Here is an 18,146-nt window from a genome sequence, read left to right as displayed (position 1 = left end):
ATAGCTTAGGCATGCTGGCCGTAAGGCTTATCATATGACTTAAGGAAAGACCTCTACAATAGCTTAGGCAATGAGATGCTGGCCGAAAGGCTTATCATATGACTTAAGGAAAGACCTCTACAATAGCTTAGGCAATGAGATGCTGGCCGTAAGGCTTATCATATGACTTAAGGAAAGACCTCTACAATAGCTTAGGCAATAAGATGCTGGCCGTAAGGCTTATCATATGACTTAAGGAAAGACCTCTACAATAGCTTAGGCAATAAGATGCTGGCCGTAAGGCTTATCATATGACTTAAGGAAATACCTCTACAATAGCTTAGGCAATAAGATGCTGGCCGTAAGGCTTATCATATGACTTAAGGAAATACCTCTACAATAGCTTAGGCAATAAGATGCTGGCCGTAAGGCTTATCATATGACTTAAGGAAAGACCTCTACAATAGCTTAGGCATGCTGGCCGTAAGGCTTATCATATGACTTAAGGAAAGACCTTTACAATAGCTTAGGCAATAAGATGCTGGCCGAAAGGCTTATCATATGACTTAAGGAAAGACCTCTACAATAGCTTAGGCAATAAGATGCTGGCCGTAAGGCTTATCATATGACTTAAGGAAATACCTCTACAATAGCTTAGGCAATAAGATGCTGGCCGTAAGGCTTATCATATGACTTAAGGAAAGACCTCTACAATAGCTTAGGCAATAAGATGCTGGCCGTAAGGCTTATCATATGACTTAAGGAAAGACCTCTACAATAGCTTAGGCAATAAGATGCTGGCCGTAAGGCTTATCATATGACTTAAGGCAAGACCTCTACAATAGCTTAGGCAATAAGATGCTGGCCGTAAGGCTTATCATATGACTTAAGGAAATACCTCTACAATAGCTTAGGCAATAAGATGCTGGCCGTAAGGCTTATCATATGACTTAAGGAAATACCTCTACAATAGCTTAGGCAATAAGATGCTGGCCGTAAGGCTTATCATATGACTTAAGGAAAGACCTCTACAATAGCTTAGGCAATAAGATGCTGGCCGTAGGGAAAATGAGGAGGGGAGCTCTGGAAGCGTAACTATTATTATTATTATTATTATTATTATTATTATTATTATTATTATTATTATTATTATTATTATTATTATTATTATTATTATTATTATTATTATTATTATTATTATTATTATTATTATTATTATTCTAAATCTTGACTGATGGGGGCGTGTCTCTCCGGGTTTTCTTTGGGTTGGAAGGGCATGGGACACAATCACAGAAACGAGGCTCGAGAAAATTTGCTGGAGGAGAGTTTACTAGACGAAAAAGCCCCCAATATGTTGCGCACCGCTACATTGCGGCGCACTATTGCCCTGAAATAGACGACTTGCTCTAAGAAATCACGTGACTTTTTGAGTGCCAAATTAAACACAAAGTGGTTGAGCACGTCATATGCTAGAGAGCAAAGAAAATTAAAATCTTTCAATGACAATAAGCCTTTTTGACAAAGAATCGTTCTAGCTGGATTCGTAAGCGATGAATAGTTTACTTTTTGATGTTGTTATTTTGCAAACCAGAGATTGGGGGCTATGACAGGACTTTATTTAGAAATCGAAATTTCTGGGTTTTATTTGGGGCGCTAATAAGAGATAAGCGACGCAGCATTTTTTTGTTATTGATGTTCATTTTATTGTCATAATCTGCGGCAGCATCAGTATCCATTTAACTTTAATCCACCTTTATCTATTATATTCCCATGATGCTATCTGGGGTGTGCCGCGTGTGTCTCTACTCTTGTTCTATCGAGGCTTGAAGATTTGAAAGCCGGTCGGGGAGTCGGTCTTCGCGCACGTCTTCTTATCGGTGTTGCTGCACTTGCGCGCGTACCAGTGACCCCCGCTATGGTACAGCCAGCGATCCGCGTAGTAGTAGGGGTAGCGCAACCCCACTATGTCCCCGTACTGCACTGGGGTGTTGTCAATCGCATTGCGGGAAAAGATCTGGAAGATAGCGATGGTGTTTTCGAACCAATGGTTTCCTTCGAATTTTTTCTCGTTGATGGAACTGTTGATAAGAAATAAATTTTCTATTTAAATATAACAAGATACAAAAGTGTAAAAGAAATACATAAAAATGTTTTGTTCTCAACTAAAGGTTCGTTAAGCGGGTTTTGAAATGTCGGACCCTAACAAAAAATTCGTTCAACACTGAGTTGCTTTTTATGGGTACGATACGGTATGGCCAATAAGGCCTGGATGGGATGAGTACTAACACGTGCTTGTTCGTAACTAATAACATTTTACTTATATTCAACTTGTTGACATAATAAATGATTACAATAGAAAGTACTGTAAAATTTGCTTTTCCACGCCAATATCTGTTGTACTTGTTTACTATATTTGATTGCTACAACTTGCCTAAATCTGCACTTGTACGATGTAGATTTTGAGCATCGAAGGTGGTATTTGTTGCCATAGTAACCAGATGAGATGGTGACCATGTCGCCGCTGTTGATTGGCTGGCTGTCTGACTTGCCGATTGCCCGGATGATGTACGTCATGGATTTGCACTTAGACCACTTGTCAGACTGCAAATGAATAACAGAAGTGCTCTTGAATCGCCCATTATTTAAAAAGTATTTGGGTTGCAAAACGATAATTATGCATGGGAATTGATTCAAAGCAAGTAATAAGAAAAGAAAACCTCTCAAACCAGCCCCCCAGCCCCTATGACTTATTGTACCTTAATCACTGTGTCCCCGGGGCAGTTATTTCGGTAGCAGTAGCTTGTAGTGCAGTGCATGTAGTATTTCAGGTTACTGCCATTAGTGTAAGACATTCTCAGTGCGATCCTGTCTCCACTGCTGATGATGGGATGACGGTGCCCTGTTAAAGGAACCAAAACATGAGGGGTGACTCATATGCGACGATACGGGGCGCCGATTCTGCTACTGCTAACTCTATTCTTCCAAAATAATAACGTCCTCTCTTGACTATGTAAACATTACCAAAGCATGGACTAAAAATAGCCCTATATTACGTTTATACCCAGAGCTGCATTAGGCCTCGAAATATTGTGGGGGGAGGGGGGGGAGGGGGACTTTACAGAGACATTAAGAAAATATATGGGGACACAGCCACGCCCCCTACTGTTGATTTCCCTATAATTTTTGAAAATGTTTTTAGCTTCACAATGATATCCTCTTATTTTTATAGACGTGGCCATCACAAATGAGATACTTAAAGTATAATGGTGAAGCATATGTTTTGTTGAACAAACTAACATACATAGGTTATCATATTTAGAATCAAAGGGACAATTGAGTGAACATTTCAGGCTTAAACAAGCAAAACACATGTTAGAAAAATCCCAGAATTATGTATACATCATAAATCGATCATGAATTTCAATATAATTTTTTTTTATATATAAGAACGTCTAATTGTTTAGGTTGTTCTTATTTTTGGAGCATTTTAAGGCATAAACTGTTCCTATTGATGTTCTTACATTCCAATGTATATTAATTATATATTGGGTATTGTATTATTATTTTCACTAAAATCTAAGAACATCGTTATGACATTTTTAGCCGTGCTCCAAAAAAAAGAATGACCCAGCCTCAACTGAACGCAAAACTAGACATTCTAAAAAGGTGTATATAAAGTTTGTTGTATCAATTACTATGAAGATAACAGTTACAAAAAAAGATATAAAAATAAATAATCTTCATCTGGCATTATTTTTTTTTAATATTCGTTTCTGTCACATGTCGCCGTACAGCATGCCACACGCTGATAAATGGAATTGCTTGCTACAGAAGAGTCTCAAGCCAGAAACTAACATAACATTTATGACACTATTCACTTGACCTAAACCCCCACGGTGGGGTAAAGTCTTAGAGTCAAAAACTGTCAATTCCTCCACCCCCTCGGGACAGATTCTCGTTCAAAAGTGTTCTAAACCCTCACCTTAACCCCACACTTCCCCGGGACCATGGGGGTGGGGATTTCAAATGACTAGTGCATAAATAACACAAACAACGGAAACAGTATTTTATATAAACAAAACAGCGCGCGCTCGTTTGAAATGGCTTCTAGTGCGTACGCGAGCGTATGCAACCGTTAATTGCAGCGCGCGCAGATAAACGAAAATTGAAACTTTAGCTTCAAAACCCTGCAGTCTTCGTTACTTTTAGTGTCCTTTCGTAAGGACGAAAAATACATTTACTAGAAAAGATTGTGAACCAAATTTCTCGAATTTGGATCAAGGTTTTTTTGTCTCTTTCGCTTCAAGTGGCTTTTTCGCCGGCTTTTTCGCTACTCACTGTCTATGGCTCAATAGATAGTGAGTACGGGAGCCAATCAAATTGCAAGATTCGTGATAGTATGTGAGTAGATTTATACTAATACCCAATATAAAGACGATATTGCTATTCGAGAGCAATTTCATTCTGTATATTAGAACGCAATAACAACAATATTTTTCTGCTATCTGAGCCTCGACATGTTCTTAGCATGTCCTTAAAATTTGGTGAAATTCAGGCTGGACGTTCTTATGAAAAAGGTTCTTATAAAAAAGTAGTTTAGTTACCTAAGAGGGACTCGGATGAGGCAGCGAGGGCATGTTGCCCCACATGGAGTACAAAGAACACCGCACACAAGGCAGAGATCATCGCTGGATTTATCATGAACTTGCGGAGCGAAGTTAAGATGAACTGTGTGAGTCCAGATCCGAGGTGGTTGTTTTATAGTTTGTCAACACTTATCATCATTGGTGAATTCACATTAGTTCATTTCAAATCAATATACGTACAAGCTTAACATTTGTTTAATCAACAAATTCGAAGGTTGAGAAAATTATACGAAGTTTCACGAGTTTATTCTTAAGACGTCAGATTCTGTGTATTTTGCAAGACATGTGACACCCTAAAGGGAAGTATCTGTCCTTTGTTTTAAAAACCCCCAGTAATTCCAAGTTTTAAATAACATGGTTTCGTTTAACTTTAATTATCACTATTTTTTGTTATCTTAAATTACAAGTATCTATACAAGCGCCTCAATCCTAGATCTACCGACAAAGTAAGATATGACTGAAGTAAGAACTTCCCGTGTACATAGCGTACATGTCTCCCATCACAGAACTCTTGGCATGTTTACCGCTTGCTATGAACCCTTGTCAGCGTGCATTCGGCGCATGCGTGATGATGGACCAAAATCGGATATCGCAGTTTTTATTCATTTCATTTCTCCCTGCCCAATTAAATGATGTTTATAACCTTTTTCTGGCTTGGGGAGTTGATAACACACTTGTACTTGTAATATGTTATATTGCTGCATAATATCCTCTCACTATTATCCAACTGAAGAAAAATAATCTTTGTTATAACATAAAAATATCCTGATGTTGAGATTTAAAACAAATTGTGGTAAATAATGTTACATATGTGTGTATATTCCGGGTAATGAAGATTTTGAGACTCTATTTTTGGTGCAAATTGATATTAACTTGATAATCTTAAAAAAATAACTGGAGACCCTTATCTCGACTTATCTCATGATATATCAGTTAAAAAATTTAGACATAATGAGGGCCCATGATCATTGACAAATAAATTGAATTATGGACGGATACGAAAGCAGAATACTCAATTTATCTGAAACTGGTTGAGCAATTTCTAGAGTAAAGTATTGTTTGTATTTATTGGGGGTGATTCCGAGTGTTTTTTTTTCTCTAGAAGCAAAGCAGCATTGGTATACATTTTAAGGTGAAATTTCAAATTCTCCCAAAAAATAATATTTAATGGGTAAGAGGAATTATATAGGTTGGATTTTTTTTTCCATAAATCATCCCATTGACGCTTATCCTCTCGTGGCTCTGTCCCATCTTTCTACAGAAATTCCAGAGACATGCTTTGTATTTCAGTTGAATTTATTAACAGTAACATGACAGCAATAAAAACAAAATGGTATTTGTTTTTCACCTTAGTTATTATTTTACACCTTATTGTTCCCTTATGTTAACCATCAAATTATTCTCATGTTATTTAGGTGTGCTGTCTTGGTGTCCGTCGTACTGCTTTACAAAGGCTTGAAGATCTTGAAGCCTGTGTAAGAGTTGGTATTGGCGCACGAGTACTTGTTATTGTAGCTACAGCTGCGCGCGTACCAGTAGCCACCACTATAGTACAGCCAGCTGTACGCGTAGACATAAGGGTAGCGAAACCCTACTATGTCGCCGTACTGCACTGGGGTACCGTCAACTGATTGGCGGGAGAAGATCTGGAAGATAGCGTAGCTGTACGCGAACCAGTTGTTGCCTTGGAATGCGCTGTCGCCGATTGAACTGTTGTAAAAAAAAGGGGAAATGACATTACGCTAGGCTAGTTTCAAAACTTAATATAAAATTATAGTTAATCTTAAACCAAGTGAGCAATCATTCTCTATTATTATTTCCCAGTTTCCATAGACGTTTTTCTAATGACAAATTTCGTATGAAATAGCCAGAACATGATTTCATAGAATTGAGGTAATGTTCTAGTGCTTTATTTGACAGGAGCTAGGTTCCTTCATTCCACAAACCCATTTTGATATCGTCACTCACTTGAATCTGCACTTGTACGAAGTGGAGGTTGAGCATCGAAGACGGTAGCTGCTACCATAGTAACCAGATGAGATGTAGACCATGTCTCCGCTGTTGATTGGTTGACCGTTCGACTTCCCGATCGCTCGGATGATGTAAGTCATGGCTCTGCAACTTGACCATTTGCCGGACTAAAAAAAAGATAAAATAATGTTAATTAAATTGTATGAGGAATCTTACTCTCCTACCCTAGTACTTTCATCTCTCTTTCCCATCAAGTATAGTACCTTAATCACGGTGTCTCCGGGGCAGTTATTTCGGTAGCAGTAGCTGGTAGTACAATGCATGTAGTAATACATGTTGCTTCCCGAAGTGTAAGACATCTTCAGCGCAATCCGGTCCCCGCTTTTGATGATAGGAAAGCGATATCCTGACAAGCAAGTAAATACCTCTAGATTTCGCTCTTTTGCAACGTTTTAGATATAACCAACTTAAATCATATAATATATATCTAAACTCTATATTATAGAGTTTAGAAAATGGAGGTATGAAAATGACAATATGGGATTCCCTATTGGAAATTGTTTTTCAACATTCCACCAAACATTTACCTACTAACCCGTTCTTTGACGAAGAAACAATGATAATAAGTGCAACGAGAATAGATACTTTACCACCACTGGATAATCCAGACCAGATTCTCTCCCTGGCATTATAAAACTGGATGTACGCTTTTCCATTTAGGTACAACGTGTTGCCTGAGAGGCTCGCGTATGGAGCGCCGCGAACTTGCTGTCCAACATGGAGTAGGAACAACAGCCCGCACAAGGAGATCATGGAAGCCCTCATCTTTAAGATGATGTCTTGAGTATGATGATTACAGTAGCAGTGGTCAGTCAATGTGGTTTTATGAGTCAGGAGAGTTGTTTTATAGTTTAAGCATCTCGTTATCATTCCTGAATTCATTTACGTTCTTTCGGATGAATATTCACCATAGCGTAGTATTTGTTTGACTAACAAATCTGAAAGTTGAGAATATTTTGCGAAAATTTGCAAGTTTCTATTTGAAAGACGTCATTATGTGTATTTTTGCGTAACACTGAATATGTCGAGCCCCCAAAACGAAACATGCTTCGAAATCCAAATCAAACATAGCTAATTCGGTTATTTCTGCTTTATAATATGTGACATCTTTTTCTCACAGTGCTTTCGCATTTTTTTTACTTAGAAATCAACCATAAGGTGTTGTATAAGGCATGAATGTAGCAAAGGGGGAAGCTGTGTGCATAGTGGTACAAGTCCCACGACACATATAGACGGGTGTCATGTCTAAAGATAATTTATGGCTTGTAAACTACTTCCAGCTACACCAAGTAAGGGAGTATAACAGTGCTAAATAAATTAACGTTGTTGTTGTAGGAAAATAAAAAAAAGTCCGAGTTATCAGAGATTACGATACTTTTTTGGTAGTACTAGTAGTATTCTTCCGACAATCAGGCCTAGTAAGATATATTCCGTTGTAAATAACAAGAAATAAACCGAAAAGCTGAAAAAAAAAGAATGCAGTAAATATATCAAAATTCTACCCGCCTTTACCAAGGACAAGGTTTCAGATCATCACGGTGAAAATATCTGCCCCTCGTCAATGAAAGAGCATACTATGGGTTTAATACGCCAGGGCCGTAGCAAGGGGTGGGGTACTGGGGGCATGTGCCCCCCCCCCCAAAATATTTTCAAAAATTACAAGGAAATGACCAGTCGGGGCGTGGCTGTGCCCCCCCACTCAATATTTTCTTAATGTTTCTGTATTGTGCCCCCAATATTTCAAGGTCTGATACGGCCCTGTACGCACAACCGTGCACAAAGAAACATGCCTATTCTAAAGGGATAACATAACATTCTCACGTAATAAATTATAGTGATGAGCAGAGATGAAAATAATTTCGCGCAATATGATATTTAAAAAAGGTTGACTCACTGGATACTATTTGAGAATAATGTTTTTCGAAGATAATTGTACTTTATCATCCTTTTTAACAAGAAGGTGGATTTTCTTGATTATAGTCTCGTGCTCCACCCCCCCTTACCACCACCATCACTACCTAGCACACGAAATATTTCTGCTACGCCCTGTTATTAACCTTCGATTGGGACATGGGAAGTATATTTGGACATAAAATTGCTTGCCTTTTTATTGGTTTCAAATTTATTGACATGCCTTCATTTATCTTAGACTACATTAAATTTTGTTATCTACTATTTTATTTGACATTACGCCTTATCATTCCCTTATCGTCGTCCATTTTTATTTTATACCATTTAAAGTTTTAACAGTTTTGCTCTCTGTGGTGATTTATAGATACTTGAAGATCTGGAAGCCCGTTGGGTAGTTGGTTCTTGCGCACGAGTTCTTGTTATTGTAGCTACAGCTGCGCGCGTACCAGTATCCACCATTATAGTACAGCCAGTCATAGGCGTAGTAGTAGGGGTAGCGAAACCCTACTATGTCACCGTACTGCACTGGGGTACCGTCAACTGATCGGCGGGAGAAGATCTGAAAGATGGCGTAGCTGTACCCGAACCAGTTGTTGCCCTTGAAGTAGCTTTCGCTGATGGAACTAAATAGCAATGGATACCTTTATTGATTCGCGCAGTAGTAGCGAGGGCCCTTAATCCCCCATTTCTGCCTTCCAAAGGAAATTGTTATGTTATGTGCAAAAAACTACCATAGACAGTTGTGCTTATACCATAGTAACCAGATGAGATGTTTTAACCAGGCGCGTCACAGGGGAGTGTGCGCACCCCCTTAGCGGCCAAATAGTGGGTCATTTCTTATTTAGGAATCTTTCAATTACTATGCTTTTTCCATATGATATCTATGACTGCGCATCCCCCCCCCCTTAGCCAATCCTGGGTACGCGCCTGTAACCCCCTTTTTTCTTGCCAAACGAAATTGATATGTTATGTTCAAAAACCATAGAGAGCTGTGTGAGCAGAAAAACCTAAAGGTAAAGAAAACATATAAATCTCCCACTTTGTCACTCAAGCCCCCTTCAGCGAAAAGCTAGATCCGCCCCTGTTCTATTTATATTTCTTCGCTGTTCGAGAATGAGATGATATCGAAGGTTGTTAGGTTAAAGGATAATAAGTCAAAGAATCCGCATGATCAACAGTGGGCAAACAATTTGTGATCGTCAATGGTCGCACTCTGGTTGCAACAATGAAATGTTATCGTGCTTATTTAACACTTCTCTTGCAAAGTTTTCCATTTAACTCACGTTAGTCGGCATTTCCACGAGGTAGAGGACGTGCATCGTAGACGGTACGATCGGCTGTAGTACCCAGATGAGATGTAGACCATGTCTCCGCTGTTGATGGGCTGACCGTCCGACTTTCCGATCGCATTGATGTAGAACGTGTCGTAACTACAGCTGGACCACTTGTTGGACTTTAGGAAAGACAAAATATGATAATACCTCTGATTGCGCACAGATCCACATATTATATGACGCAAAAGGCCTATAGATGAGGTTGGGAGGGTGGGGGTGGGGGAACACGAGGTGTCCCGTCCATGCTTTATCACTTCCTTTTTGGGACCTCAAAACATACTGCGGGTACGACATTATACACGCTTGACTCCCGTTCCTTCTCACTTCTCAGAGATAACGGGATAGGAATTTAAAACAAGTCTTACTTCCTAAAAATATACTGCTGGTTAGGAAGTTATACTAGCTTGACTCCCGCCCCGCCTTTCAGAAATATCGGGATAGATAATCATTACCTTAAACACTGTGTCCCCAGGGCAGCTATCTCGGTAGCAGTAGCTCGTTGTGCAGCGCATGTAATACTTGTGGTTGCTGCCGGAAGTGTAGGACATCTTCAGTGCGATTTTGTCTCCACTTTTGATGATAGGGTAGCGATGACCTGACAAGAAAAAAAAAATACATTCTCTCATAAATTCTCCCTCGAATTCTCATAAAAGCTCTCATCCAAACATACAAAACTCCTGGGTAATGCAAAAGTGTTGTGGCTTTCTAAAGTTTGATGTAACGAAAAATAATGATGGTCCTACCATTAGATAGTCCAGCCCATAGTCTCTCTTTGGCTTCGTAATACTGAATGTTCGCTTTTCCATTCAGTACCAGCGTGTTGCCTGAGAGGTACGTGGATGGAGCACCGCGAACTTGTCGTCCAACATAGAGTACGAGCAACAGCCCGCACAAGGCAGAGATTATGGATGCCTTCATCTTTCTACGCTTGTCTTGAAACGAGAAGCAAGTAGAAGCAAGAGCAAAGTTATGTGAATAGCGGAGTTAACTGTCTTAATATATAGTTTGATACCTCCCGTTGAGACTTCCTATTCCTATGCCAATATGCCTACACGGTTAGAGGTTGTTAGCCAAACATGTCAATACTTTGGGAATTTATTGCAAAACTTTACAAGTTTTTACGAAAATATGTCAAAATTTATGTATTTTGCGCAACGACGGAAGATGGTGCCTATCACTCGGCTTGCTATGCATTCTGGTCATTGTGCGTTTTGCGCATGTGTACACGTGTCCTAAATCCAAGATGGCGGATTTATTGTCTTCTTTTCTCTAAATATTTTGATTTCTATTTCGGCCCTATTTTATCTGCACTCTTTAAATTTGCCATGTTACATCATTGATTTAGATAATTCTCACTGTAAGACATTTTTAATGTGTTATTTTATTAGTTAGTGTTGCGATTATTTCAAAAGATGGACGAGGCTTTTGGAAATCTTCGTAGAAGGAAACAAACTTTGAAAGTTATCAAAGAATTCGACGCATTCCCTAAGATTCCTGAAAATTATCAACAAACCACAGCAAGTGGGGGTTCTGGTAGGTTGTATCAATTTACTCTTCGTTTCCCCACGAGTTCGAATATATCTAGCTATCACTTTAGCTATCGCTTGTCTCTAGTGTTATTGTTGCGTTGACAAAATTTTAATCGTTTTGAAGAATCCATTTGTTAAGGAGAGCGGGTGGCTGTAAGTAGAATGTTCTAGATTATCCTTAAATTTATGTGATAATCATGATAATCACTGTAGCCTAATATTAATGACAGTACTTATACATTTGAGTTTATCTAGTTAAAAGGAAAAAATGTGACACTCAAAGAATGATATCAAAACTGTTTTATATAAACATGTATATCTATGTCCTGTATTTGCAAAACACAGCTTTAAAATTATTTAAACTTTATTCATATCTTGTGAATTAGAAAGAAAGATTATCAGATTTACATTTGTCTGTAAGTATGAAGCGTAGCAATGGTATAACAATGTTGTACTTGTGTTTCAGTCTCTTTGGTGAGTTTCTTGTTCATATTTGTCCTGGTCATATCTGAGTTCTGTTACTACCGAGCTACGGAAACCAAGTTCAGCTATGAGGTTGATACTGATGCTGACGGGTACATATGTAATGTTACAAACAAACTATGTAATTACCGTGTGCATTTGCTAATAGATGAAAAAATGAATTATAATCTGCCTGGGTTATGTTTTATCTAAGTCATATTATTTATGATAGTTTAGAATTCCTTCAAAACTAGTAGGGAAAGACCTATCCTGTCCTTTAACCTTCTATTGTATATTTATTAAAATAATCAAACCACACTCACTTAGCTAAGTTTTCTGATGTCATACTGTATTTTGTTTTGCAGCAAACTCCAGATCAATGTAGACCTAACGATTGCTATGAAATGTGAAGGTACAGAGCATCAAATACTACCCAAGAATATTCACATACTTTTTAATGACTTTTTAATGAAATTTATTTAAAATATCTCTCTTCTGCACAATGATTAATTGTCTTACAAATCTAGAAAAAAATATCAGTCATTTGTTCATGATTTTTCATAAATACGAAATTTAGGTAGATTTGTTTTTCTGTTTGCAGATATTGACGCTGACGTGTTAGACCTCTCAGGATCCACAATGCAACTGGGTGACAGCATTAAACTTGAGCCTGTATGTACATCTATCCCCCTACTGTATTTTTTCCTAACTGTTATTATGTTTTTCATTCTTTGTATTGCAAAGAAAACCAAACTTTAATGAATTTCCTCTTTACAGAATAAAACAGAAAGCTTGCCATATTGAAATGTTAACCTCATTTACGCAAAGGGAAGCTTGCGTTCACATAATTAAAAGCTTGTTCTTGCTAAACAGAAAGCCAATGTTCATGTAGTGGAAAACTCATGTTATTGTAACTTTGTTGTAGAATCTTTTAGTATATAATTTGCAGAACAAAAGAAAGATCTACTCAACTAAAGAAAAGCTATAAAAATATAAAATACAATTTATTATTCTGTGTTTAAAGTTTTATTTCAATGTTCTATTCCAGACATTTTTCAAACTAACACCTGAACAAGAAATGTGGCTGACGTAAGTCTACCCTTAATTGCTAATTACTTTGCTTTGTTACTACAACTTCTGTTACTTTTATTTCCTTTAGTAATGCTTTACTCTCCTAATGTCATACGTACAGCACTAGTAGCTAACGAATGACGACTGCTACTGAAATGATATTACACCTTTCCATGGTGTAGCCTTGATAACTAAAACTCTGTTGACTCAAAATCCCCACAAACTCGGACTGACTTCAAATTCTCTAGAGATTAATTCAAAGTTCTTTTTATTCCCTTTGAGGGTTCAAGTCAACATGGTCCCACTTTATTTTGTTACTCAATTGCTATTGTTTCTCCTTCTTAAAATCATTTGGTAATGTTAAAGTGATTTAGTTTTTTTTTTCAATGCCCCACAGGATGTTCCGAGATTTCCATTTTTTCTATGAAGGCTATAGATCACTTGGAGAAATGGATGAGTTCAATGGTGACATTCCAACCTACATGCCAAAAAGGTAAAAAATGTTGTATTGTAATGAGGTATTGCCTTTAACGTAGTATTATATCTAAATATCATTCAGAACTCTTATAGCTGAATTTGAGGTTGTGCAAACCCCAAGAATTCAAATCATTTTCTCATTTGGGAATACCATGTAGTCAATCATACACAGTTGTGACAATGAAAACATGATTAAAGCAGTCAATTGGTTTTGAATTCTCTAAAGTTGTGCCACAATGAGTTTGGCTATAATGCTGGTTGATTTGAAATGTCGTTGTAAGTTTTATTTTTGTTAAAATTTCCAGAATTTATAGAATCTAAATTTCAAATCAAGTGTGTCATGTATTTTGTTGTTTTTGTAGAGAGGAAAGCAAGGATGCCGCAAAGACCAAAGAACATGATTCCTGCAGGGTGTATGGGTCATTCAAGGTCAACAAGGTTGCAGGGAATTTTCACATCACATCAGGAAAGTGAGTAACCTATAATTTCCACTTTTATATGAAAACACTACTTATTAGGATATTATGGAGATCAGTGTTAATTAAATTATAAATGTGTTGGGTTGGAAAACTAATGGAGATTTGTCATTTCTAGTATTTTTGATATAATGAAATAAATAAAAAAGGACACTGGAAAGAAATCATAATGGATTATTTGTTTGTTTAGAGGATAATGAGATTCAAAATTGAATTTGGTTTGTACTCCATGGACTTAATCCTGTTTTTAATGGGTTTAAAATATTTATTTCAGATCTAATTCACCACCCTATGTGACATCTAATGTATTCATATTCTTCATTTCAGATCTAATTCACCACCCTACTGTACGTGACATCTGATGTAATCATATTCACCACCCTATGTGACATCTAATGTATTCATATTCACTACCCTATGTGACATCTAATGTATTTATATTCACTACCCTATGTGACATCTAATGTATTTATATTCACCACCCTGTGACATCTAATGTATTCATATTCTTCATTTCAGATCTAATTCACCACCCTATTTGACATCTAATGTATTCATATTCACCACCCCATGTGACATCTAATGTATTTATATTCACCACCTTGTGTCATCTAATGTATTCATATTCTTCATTTCAGATCTAATTCACCACCCTATGTGACATCCAATGTTTCATATTCACCACCCTATGTGACATCTAATGTATTCATATTCTTCATTTCAGATCTAATTCACCACCCCATGTGACATATAATTTATTCATATTCACCACCCTATGTGACATCTAATGTATTCATATATTCACCAACTATGTGACATCTAATGTATGCATATTCTTCATTTCAGATCTAATTCACCACCCTATGTGACATCTAATGTATTCATATTCACCACCCTATGTGACATCTAATGTATTCATATTCACCACCCTATGTGACATCTAATGTATTCATATTCACCACCCTATGTGACATCTAATGTATTCATATTCACCACCCTATGTGACATATAATGTATTCATATTCTTCATTTCAGATCCAATTCATCACCCCATGTGACATATAATGTATTCATATTCACCACCCTATGTGACATCTAATGTTTTCATATTCACCACCCTATGTGACATCTAATGTATCCATATTCTTCATTTCAGATCTAATTCACCACCCTATGTGACATCTGATGTATTCATATTCTTTATTTCAGATCTAATTCACCACCCTATGTGACATCTAATGTATTCATATTCACCACCCTATGTGACATCTAATGTATTCATATTCTTCATTTCAGATCTATACATCACCCTAGAGGTCATGCCCATTTAAGCTCAATGGTCCCAGTAGAATGTATGTACATTATAATATACAGACAAAGTCTTGACACTGGTCAAATAATACAGTACTAGTATTTTTTTTGCATGCCCCATGAAGACTGAATCCCCTCGTAGCCTTCATCTAACTTATTTCAGCATCATTTCATGTACTTTAGTCGTTCATGTAAATATGTATAAAATATACATTATATACCAAATGTAACATTTGTTGTTGCTCTTCCTTCTAGCCTTGAACTTTTCCCATCGCATTGACATGTTGTCATTTGGAAAGAGAGTTCCTGGGATAGTCCACCCTTTGGACGGAGAGATGCAGATAACTGAGAAACGTAAGCATCAAAATTGATTTCCCAAAAATATGTATAAACTTTTTTCTACAAGACTGTTATTTAATAGCAGTTGCCCATCTTGTTGCTTTGCTAGCCTATATGTCCAGAGATTGATTTTGTTCTTTGCTTTTTAGGTAGGATGATGTATCAATATTATATCCAAGTTGTTCCTACCAGTATCAAAAGTTTGAACAGCAAAGAAATCAAAACAAACCAGTATTCAATGACTCAAAGGGTAGGCAAAATAAAAAAAGCTAGTATTTTTGTTAGTTTGACATGTGTTCCCACATAATGGTGGTTGTTGCTCCTCTGTTTTATTTCCCATTTTTAGATACGTGAGATAAGCCATGATTCTGGGAGCCATGGCATTGCAGGTATGTAAACACCTCTCATTTTATTTTTTATGGGAAAGACAAGGGGAAGACCTGAATTCCGATGTAAATTGAATTTTCATTTCTTTTTTTTTTATTCCTGCCATTAGGCCTATTCTTCAAGTACGACATGTCATCTATCATGGTTCGTGTCAAACACCAGCATCACTCCATGGTGGGGTTTCTTGTCAGACTGTGTGGCATCGTGGGTGGCATCTTTGCTACGTCAGGTGCGCTCTTTCCCAGCTTATCTTCACCTCATGTTAGAGGATTAATATTAATCTATTTGTATGATCAAGACTGACTATTTTAATGTCATTTCAGGAATGCTTCATGATTTCATTGGGTTTTTGTTTAACATGGCCATGTGCCGTTTTGGTTACAACAAGAAAAGAACAGAGGTAGGCACAGCTGTTGTGGACTTGTGGCTTTTGCATTATACAGTATAGGGGAGCTTAGGAATTATATTTAGGAATAAAATCCAGATTTATAAAGCAGTGGTAGAGAAAGGAAATGTGTTCACATACTGAAATAGGAAGGGGAAGAAGGCACTCCTTTTTTAAATTCACCATAGACACTTGTAGTCAGGGTTTGCCAAGAGGGGTGGGGGGCAGGTACAAATATTTAAATAGAAAATATATAGGGTGTAATATATAGGCCACTTTGGTTGTATTGGAGTTAAACTCCAGACCTTCCTTAAATTTTTGTCTCTGTTTTGTAGGATGGTGGATAACCCAGAGCTGTCTCCTGTTGATTTCTTACTCATTCCATGTCTCTTATAGCTGCCTGCCGATACCCAAGTACCGCCTGATAGCCCATCTGCTATACTAAGCCAGGCAAAGGCCCAAGAGAATGCTTGCAGTCCCATGGGGATCCCTAATGACGTCACATTCTCACCTGCTCCAAGCTCTCCGGTCTCACCAAGCTATGAGCAAAACACTAAAATGTGACAGTCTACAGTATGGGAAAGACACTAAAATATAAGTGTTGTTGTACTGTATTGCATTCATGTGTGCAAGGGAAGCACAGAATCCATGTACCATTTAGTGATTTTGTGAATCACAAATCTGTTTTTGTAACGAATTGTTACTTATGTAATATCAGAATTTTCAGCAGTTTTCTTATTCAAAATGTTTATATGCAGTACGCGTAATAGAATAAAGTATAAAAAGTTTCTTCTAGGGTGACTTCTATCTCCTCCATTTTGTATGCTGTTGCATCCATAACACCAATGAAGCGAGATGTTGGTAGAAAATTGGGGTTCTTGCCTCTGCTTCTTCACCTTTATTAAGGGACTTTTGCTTCAGCAACGCCTGACTCGTACCCATTCGCTACAACGGGAGGAAAGAGAGCAGGGGATTCCCGAGGCTAGCGCGCAAAAGTGACTGGAGAAAACGAACTTTCTTCATGGTGCGCAACTGCTCTCTGAGAAGGTAGACGGTAGGGTACCCACAACCCTTTGCGTCTCCCGCCTCGTCCCCAACTTAGTACGAGATTGCATTTGAATATTTCCAAGAGACCAATATTTCATAATGGGAATGACGCCAACAACGATGATGATGACAACTAAATTAAATACAGATATTAAATATAGATTAAATACAGGTAATAAACGAGGATTACTAAAAGATGTTATTAATGTCACAGCCACGCCCCTACTGGTCATTTCCTCATAATTTTTGAAAATATTGGAGGGGCACAATACATTAAAACATTAGGAAAATATTGGGGGCACAGCCACGCCCCTACTGGTCATTTCCTCATAATTTTTGCAAATATTGGAGGGGCACAATAAATAAAACATTAAGAAAATATTGGAGGCACAGCCACGCCCCTACTGGTCATTTCCTCATAATTTTTGAAAATATTGGAGGGGCACAATAAATAAAACATTAAGAAAATATTGGGGGCACAGCCATGCCCCTACTGGTCATTTCCTCATAATTTTTGCAAATATTGGAGGGGCACAATACATTAAAACATTAAGAAAATATTGGGGGCACAGCCACGCCCCTACTGGTCATTTCCTCATAATTTTTGAAAATATTGGAGGGGCACAATAAATAAAACATTAAGAAAATATTGGGGGCACAGCCACGCCCCTACTGGTCATTTCCTCATAATTTTTGAAAATATTGGAGGGGCACAATAAATAAAACATTAAGAAAATATTGGGGGCACAGCCACGCCCCTA

General features: G+C 37.6%; 4 protein-coding genes across 5 annotated transcripts; 1 reads left to right on the top strand and 3 right to left on the bottom strand.

Annotated features, from left to right (window-relative positions):
- Positions 1-1,657: 1,657 nt before the first annotated feature.
- LOC116603464 lies at positions 1,658-4,761 on the bottom strand. The gene is made up of 4 exons (XM_032364677.2): positions 4,584-4,761; positions 2,736-2,878; positions 2,411-2,580; positions 1,658-2,057 (listed from the first exon to the last, which is right to left on the bottom strand). The coding sequence occupies exons 1-4, from the start codon at positions 4,678-4,680 to the stop codon at positions 1,793-1,795; spliced, it is 675 nt and encodes a 224-aa protein (XP_032220568.2). The 5' UTR covers positions 4,681-4,761; the 3' UTR covers positions 1,658-1,792.
- Positions 4,762-5,903: 1,142 nt separating this feature from the next.
- On the bottom strand, positions 5,904-7,514 carry LOC116603461. Its single transcript, XM_032364675.2, has 4 exons — positions 7,247-7,514; positions 6,860-7,002; positions 6,594-6,763; positions 5,904-6,335 (listed from the first exon to the last, which is right to left on the bottom strand). Exons 1-4 carry the CDS (start codon positions 7,419-7,421, stop codon positions 6,071-6,073), a joined length of 753 nt encoding a protein of 250 aa, XP_032220566.2. The 5' UTR covers positions 7,422-7,514; the 3' UTR covers positions 5,904-6,070.
- Positions 7,515-8,760: 1,246 nt separating this feature from the next.
- Positions 8,761-10,938, bottom strand: LOC116603474. Its single transcript, XM_032364702.2, has 4 exons — positions 10,645-10,938; positions 10,354-10,496; positions 9,851-10,020; positions 8,761-9,190 (listed from the first exon to the last, which is right to left on the bottom strand). The coding sequence occupies exons 1-4, from the start codon at positions 10,817-10,819 to the stop codon at positions 8,926-8,928; spliced, it is 753 nt and encodes a 250-aa protein (XP_032220593.2). The 5' UTR covers positions 10,820-10,938; the 3' UTR covers positions 8,761-8,925.
- A 176-nt stretch (positions 10,939-11,114) lies between these two features.
- Positions 11,115-17,133, top strand: LOC5519835 (endoplasmic reticulum-Golgi intermediate compartment protein 2). Of its 2 annotated transcripts, none has more exons than XM_032364700.2 (14): positions 11,115-11,434; positions 11,897-12,005; positions 12,258-12,304; positions 12,494-12,564; positions 12,941-12,981; positions 13,361-13,456; positions 13,803-13,910; positions 15,213-15,268; positions 15,483-15,581; positions 15,716-15,816; positions 15,913-15,955; positions 16,063-16,182; positions 16,277-16,353; positions 16,735-17,133. In XM_032364700.2, exons 1-14 carry the CDS (start codon positions 11,314-11,316, stop codon positions 16,900-16,902), a joined length of 1,257 nt encoding a protein of 418 aa, XP_032220591.2. In that variant the 5' UTR covers positions 11,115-11,313; the 3' UTR covers positions 16,903-17,133. The 2 variants fall into 2 exon arrangements, with proteins under 2 accessions (XP_032220591.2, XP_032220592.2); XM_032364701.2 differs by having other exon boundaries at positions 16,674-16,795.
- The last annotated feature ends 1,013 nt before the right edge of the window (positions 17,134-18,146 follow it).

The sequence above is a fragment of the Nematostella vectensis genome, chromosome 6, assembly GCF_932526225.1.
Source record: "Nematostella vectensis chromosome 6, jaNemVect1.1, whole genome shotgun sequence".
Lineage (NCBI taxonomy): Eukaryota > Metazoa > Cnidaria > Anthozoa > Actiniaria > Edwardsiidae > Nematostella > Nematostella vectensis.
Note: the sequence above shows the minus strand (reverse complement) of the source record. Positions and strands in the feature narration are given on the sequence as shown.

What these genes read in the sequence shown, in the direction of transcription:
- LOC116603461 (XM_032364675.2), bottom strand. Translation starts at nt 7,421, where the DNA reads ATGAGGGCTTCCATGATCTCCTTGTGCGGGCTGTTGTTCCTACTCCAT. An exon ending in GTCTGGATTATCCAGTGGTG is followed by an intron (nt 7,003 to 7,246) that starts GTAAAGTATCTA and finishes CTTGCTTGTCAG; the next exon opens with GATATCGCTTTCCTATCATC. An exon ending in TCGTACAAGTGCAGATTCAA is followed by an intron (nt 6,336 to 6,593) that starts GTGAGTGACGAT and finishes TTTTTACAACAG; the next exon opens with TTCAATCGGCGACAGCGCAT.
- LOC5519835 (XM_032364700.2), top strand. Translation starts at nt 11,314, where the DNA reads ATGGACGAGGCTTTTGGAAATCTTCGTAGAAGGAAACAAACTTTGAAA. An exon ending in ACAGCATTAAACTTGAGCCT is followed by an intron (nt 12,565 to 12,940) that starts GTATGTACATCT and finishes GTTCTATTCCAG; the next exon opens with ACATTTTTCAAACTAACACC. An exon ending in TTTCACATCACATCAGGAAA is followed by an intron (nt 13,911 to 15,212) that starts GTGAGTAACCTA and finishes TCTTCATTTCAG; the next exon opens with ATCTATACATCACCCTAGAG.
- LOC116603474 (XM_032364702.2), bottom strand. Translation starts at nt 10,819, where the DNA reads ATGAAGGCATCCATAATCTCTGCCTTGTGCGGGCTGTTGCTCGTACTC. An exon ending in ATGGGCTGGACTATCTAATG is followed by an intron (nt 10,497 to 10,644) that starts GTAGGACCATCA and finishes TTTTCTTGTCAG; the next exon opens with GTCATCGCTACCCTATCATC. An exon ending in TCGTGGAAATGCCGACTAAC is followed by an intron (nt 9,191 to 9,850) that starts GTGAGTTAAATG and finishes ATTGCTATTTAG; the next exon opens with TTCCATCAGCGAAAGCTACT.
- LOC116603464 (XM_032364677.2), bottom strand. Translation starts at nt 4,680, where the DNA reads ATGATAAATCCAGCGATGATCTCTGCCTTGTGTGCGGTGTTCTTTGTA. An exon ending in CTCATCCGAGTCCCTCTTAG is followed by an intron (nt 2,879 to 4,583) that starts GTAACTAAACTA and finishes TTCCTTTAACAG; the next exon opens with GGCACCGTCATCCCATCATC. An exon ending in CCGGGGACACAGTGATTAAG is followed by an intron (nt 2,581 to 2,735) that starts GTACAATAAGTC and finishes ATTCATTTGCAG; the next exon opens with TCTGACAAGTGGTCTAAGTG.